Here is a 6,027-nt window from a genome sequence, read left to right as displayed (position 1 = left end):
TGGTTTGTAGTTTTAATTCTAAATTGGTTTTTGTTGGAGTAGCCCCTATATATATATATATATAAATGTATGACAATAAGATCCAAATACTTATGTGTCGGATGTATAAGCCTAATTTTTAAAGAAAAATTGTATCCTCTCCGTTTTAGAAGTTAATGTCAATTGTTAAATGAATTTTAATTCAAAATGCTAGAAGAATTCGACAAGTCTCCCCCTCCTTTTGATATTAAAAATTTTCAATATAATAAGTTTACCAACGTACATTATTTAATTAGACATATTATTGTGGTGCCATAAAAACACAATAAATTATATTGATGTATCATTGGACAACTTCATAAGATGCAATTTAATTTAACACTTTAGTGTAAATGACCAGTTGAGGACATCGATCATTAAACCATGCATGCAAATAATTTAATTATCCACGAAACTCTAAACTTGCGGTGTTCTGTAACTCATATTAATCTTGGTGAGTAGATTCTGAAGCTTCGCCACCTTAATCTGAATCTCTGTCACCTCATCCATCGCTAGGCTCAGATGCTCAACCCCACAATCACATTTCTGTCCTTGTGGACGTTGTACTGGAGTCACCGATCGCTCATCAAGAGCCTTCGGTTGTTTATCCTTGTGGGATTCTTCACGGTGATGACTATGAGTTTGGGCTACATGTATTCATTGACATTAGTATTTTTGATATTAAGAGTTAAATACAATAAATTAGTTTTGATATCGAAGTTAGTATATATTGAGAAATGGAGTCTGTAATTAACTATGGTTTACTTTGATGATTACATGCAGGGCGTACCTCTATCAGAATCTGCAGGTACATCGTTTTTCTGATGAAGCTTCGGCTTCAAGGGCCACCAAGCAGATAATCCACAGTACAAGTGTGCCCCATAATCACAATCACCGCAGTAGTACACCCAACTCTTGCGATCAACTTCAGCATTACATAAATCACATTTAAAGATAGCATTTTTAAATCTATCCTGAGGATCATAGACAAGTTGTAGCTCATGTGGATGCTTATCAAGAATAATAGTATCAGGAGAAACAGCACAATATGTGTGGAGATCAAAGGAGCAAAGAGAACAATGGTATACAAAGGCCTTGCCTCTTAGGCCACAACCATTACATATAAAGCTCCGACTAGAGTAACTTGGGAACGGAAGGAGATTGAGATGGTGAGAAGGATGAGACGGGTGAGAAATAGAAAGAGGTGCCTCGAGGCATTCGTCATGTAGGTAGTATTTACATTTCGAGCAGCCGTGAAAGGGTTCAGATATTTTCCGTTCGCAGCCTCTGCAATTAAAGGTTACTAGTTCTTGTTCTTGTTCAAGGGGGGTTAAGCTATGTGGGTGGCTAAAATGCTTAACATTTCTGTTTGACATCATATAGCGTTATATTTGAGGCCTTGTTTTGTGATGTAAATTTATTGTATGTCTAAACTCTAAACTGACTTAATTATATATACAAATGCTTCTATGCTTCTTTATAACTACAAACATTCCAAACAAACTTCGCAAGCTGATCATGAACAAAGCAATGTCTTCTTATTACCAACAAAGATACTAACAAACAGGCCAAAATTATTCTTGACTTCTTGATATTGAAAGAGAATAGAAATTACTTTAATTGTTACTTTTATTCTTAGCTTACACATATAGGAGATGCAGTGAATAATTGAGCTAAATTATCGTTCAAAATATTTTTGTTAAGAAAAAATAAACCAAAAAAAGAACATAATACTAAATCCATATGAGAGGTAAACAAACTGATCATTACTTTAGGTTTAAGAATCTTACCCAACTGATAGGTAAGATTTCCCGTGCAAATTGTTCGCTTGGGCTTTGCTTCCTCAGACTTGTTTTCGACTATACAATTTTCAACATTATTTCAGGGGCAATCTACAGATTATGCTTTTGCCTACAGAGCTTAACCTAGAGAGAGCGTAATTTATCAGCTTATCAAAAATCCCCTGTTATTAGATGACCCGAAAAAGCGTATGGGATTAACTATTTAGAGTAGCACCCGTTCTGATATATCTCGAAATCCTCAGACTTTGGAGTCTAAACTAGACAGACATGTAGGTAGAATCACTTTTCTGGACGACACATACAATAACACAACAATAACACAGTCACAAACCTGGGAAGCAGGCTTGAAACACTTTTTTGCTGCTAAATTGGAAAACTTAAACAAAAGTTGAATATCTTAGAGAATCACCAGATGCACCCATCTACCCTATAAGATTTGAGCACCAGCATTCTTTTTTTCCAGCTTAAACAGCTCTCAAGCATTCCATCTCTTGTGCAGTTAATCAAAAGGCATTCAAGTATAATCCTTAAACCATTAAGTAAGAAACAAATCAGCCAGTTACGGCAATATTCTAGCTAATAATAGCTAAAACAGGCAACCGGCCAACTGGAGATATTTGAGTTCGAACTTATTAATAAAGCTAAGATCTCAATATTCAACAGTTTATTCTATTTAATATGGTTAACAAGTAAACCTCACCCGAACACTTAGTTTGGGCATAGAGCAGATTTAGCTCAATTCATGTCCAGCTAGTAAACCTTATCTGAACACTTGCAAATATAGTGGTGCTTCAGGGTGCAGATTTACCTCGGACAGAACTTGATCCCCCTCTGGAAGCATATCTATATAGATCCCTCCGGTACTTGCACATGCATTGATGACAAATGCATACCTTAACAATAGAAAAGATTTACAACAGGGCAACTTAGTGTAGAATTTTAACTGATTATATATACATAAGTATATATCTGTTTATTTATAACTAGTAGAACACAAATCACACATACAGATTTGCACACCAAAAGACCTACTTTTTCATTAATCGATGATACAATATATATAGAAAGGAACTAACGTAGTGATAGCTATAAATCAGGAAAACTAGTAATGGGTGTAACAACTCCTACTAATCCCCTGCCACTTATTATCAGTCCTACAATCCCCTGCCACTTATTATGAGTCCTACAATTTATCCACTAACAGCATGACTAAGTCATTAACTGAACAAATCAAATATCTTTCTCATTATTATTATTTTCACTGCTCAATTTTCTCCTTAATTTTTTTATCATGCTTCTCTTTCTTCTTCACATGCTTCTCTCTCGTAGACTTTTCTCTTGATAACTCATTAAATATAAATGGAGAAATTTTTTGATGCCATTAAATATGATAAATAAATATTTAACATATATATATATAGGCGTATATTTTAAAATATCTCACAAAGCCCTAGATGATGAGGCTCGGATGTTTACTTCTCAGTAGTAGAACACAAATCACAAACATATTTGCACACCAAAATACCTACTTTTTCATTAATCAATAATACAATATATATAGAAAGGAACTACTGGTAGCTATAAATCAGGAAAACTAGTAATGAGCGTAACAACTCTTACTAATCCCCTACCACTTATTATGAGTTCTACAATTTCTCCACTAACAGCATGACTAAGTCATCAACTGAACAAATCAAATAAAAAAATATTATTAATTTACTACAAATAAAAATAAGTTTAAGATTATTTTTCAACACTTAATATGCATCTAGGCATCTATTTGAAAACAACATAAACATAATAACCATTACATGTACGTAATTAGAAACCTACAACCATCCTGACTCAACCTTGTTTTCATAGTTCCAGCCATTAAAGCTAACTGATTATGTACAACCGGCAGATTTGCTGCAAGATCCCGCTCAACAAGTGCATGCCTTAGCTCATTCCTCAGCGGTCAGGAATCATCAGTAAATTACACAAATTTATAAACCTCTCAACCAGCACCTTCAAGAATAATAACATAAATTAACAATATACATGATTATCAACGCCGAATACAACACCACCACGTCTACGTTTATAACTCTGAAAAATAAGTTTATACACTGCTCAGCTGACAAAGACAAACACTAGCCAACTACATTAACAACTAACAACCATTTAAAAAAGACTGTGAAAACCAACTAATTACTCCAACAACCAAAGATGTAAATCACCTCAATCATCACCAACTCACCTTCCAAAACAAACATCAACACTGCAGTCATTATCCAAAATAAATCCTCACCATTCCGCCTTCCTTTCCTCTCCGAAACCATAACTCTTCGTCTCAGGTCTATTTAACTTCAAACTTTCCATTCCCTCCTATACATGAACTTGATCTCCATAAAAAGTATCACCTTAAAACGACATTGTCGTTAATAAAACCACCCTCCCCCTCTTAAAACCTACAAGTTTTGACCATTTTTATATAATCAAAAGATTAAATTTCAGATCATCAAACTCAACTTGGCCAAAAAAAGTAGCAATTCTTTAATTGATTTAGCATAATTCTCCAAGACAGCTAATCAAACACCTTAACTATACATTTCATGTTGGAAAATAAAACTTGATCTATTTAGTAGTTTCAAGTAGTTTCTAGAATTGTGCACGTACCTAGAAGTTTGAAATTTTAAAACTTACCCTCTAGAAAAATGTAGACGTAAGTATTTAATAATGTATCTGGAATGATACATGGAGGCCTATAAAAGAATGCCTCCATCCGCCATTTTGTATCAAGCCAAATCATTAGAGTTTATAATGAAAGAAGTATTCCTCCAAAACATTATCTCTTCTTTTTAAACACTTTATCCAACCTCTCCAAAATTATTTTCCTACTAAGTGGTATCAAAGATTGGTGATCCTTCTAAGAGATGGCAAACAACGGTGCTCTCTTTCAAGTTCTGTTGTTAAATAAAAGTAATTATGATAACTGGAGTTTGAGAATGAAGGCTATTCTTGCCGCACATGATGTATGGGAAATATTGAGATAGGCTACAACGAACCGGGAATGAAATTGGACTATCCAAGCTCAAAAGGATAATTTGAAATATTCAAGAAAGAGGGACAAGAAGGGTCTCTGTTTAATGTATAAAGGGATAATGAAGATACTTTTGAGAAGATCTCAACTGCAAAGTCATCCAAAGAAGTATGGGAGAAACTTAAGACATCATTTAGATGACTCGATCAAGTCTAAGAGGTACGCCTTCAAACATTAAGAGTTGAATTCGAAGCTATACATATGAAACAAGATGAGCTTGTTTCCGATTTTTTTCGATAATTTTAATGGTTACTAATAAATTACAAAAAATGGTGAAAAATTAGAAGAAGCAAGATTCATGAAGAAAGTTCTTCGATCACTGGACTCCAAATTTGAACATATTGTCGCCATCATCGAAGAGATAAAAGACTCGGAAAGCATGACAATGGAGCAACTTCTTGTTTCATTACAAGCTTACGAGGAAACGAAAAAGAAGAAAGAGGAGATCGTGGAACAGGTCCTCAAGATGCGAGTGGATTTAAAACAAGAAGAAAGCGATCAAATTGGATGAAGACAAAGTTATGGACGAGGTCAAAGTCGAGGACGTGGACAAGGTAAATGCGGCGTATGTGGACAAGGTAATGATGACAACAACAATCAAAGAGAAGAAATTTCAACACGAGGACATGGGAGAAAAAATTCAAAACCAAGGTACTATAAGTTATACATCGAATATTATAATCACTACATCTATGACAACGCCAAAAAAATATTACCTTAAAGTGCTATTTATATTACAATAGAGTCTATTGCAACAAATATGTAAAAATTGGGTGTTGCATCCGAGTGCGTTGCAATTGGTTGGTTTAGCATCAAATATAGCATCTTATAGTAAAATATTTAATTCATTGCAATATATCGATATAGCAACAAATTATAGTGTACAGTAACGCTTAAATAACATTGTATTAGGTTCAGTTTGTATCTTTTTAGAGACTTTAAGACAACAATATTAGACCAATGAAAATAATTTTGACCAAGATATTGCAATAATTTTGACCCTATTGTAATGATTTTGTATTTTTTAGCAAAATTATTCAATGAAATAGAAACATTTATTTTTTAAATTTTTTTTTCAAATACTTGCTGTAAATACTATTAGCCAGACATAAAAGCCACAAATTC

General features: G+C 33.8%; 1 protein-coding gene across 1 annotated transcript; it reads right to left on the bottom strand.

The window, feature by feature from the left end:
• Nucleotides 1–298: 298 nt before the first annotated feature.
• Nucleotides 299–1,734, bottom strand: LOC141689323 (protein VACUOLELESS GAMETOPHYTES-like). The gene is made up of 2 exons (XM_074493582.1): nt 809–1,734; nt 299–665 (listed from the first exon to the last, which is right to left on the bottom strand). The coding sequence occupies exons 1-2, from the start codon at nt 1,395–1,397 to the stop codon at nt 436–438; spliced, it is 819 nt and encodes a 272-aa protein (XP_074349683.1). The 5' UTR covers nt 1,398–1,734; the 3' UTR covers nt 299–435.
• Nucleotides 1,735–6,027: the final 4,293 nt, after the last annotated feature.

The sequence above is a fragment of the Apium graveolens genome, chromosome 10, assembly GCF_009905375.1.
Source record: "Apium graveolens cultivar Ventura chromosome 10, ASM990537v1, whole genome shotgun sequence".
In the NCBI taxonomy this organism is placed as follows: domain Eukaryota; kingdom Viridiplantae; phylum Streptophyta; class Magnoliopsida; order Apiales; family Apiaceae; genus Apium; species Apium graveolens.
Note: the sequence above shows the minus strand (reverse complement) of the source record. Positions and strands in the feature narration are given on the sequence as shown.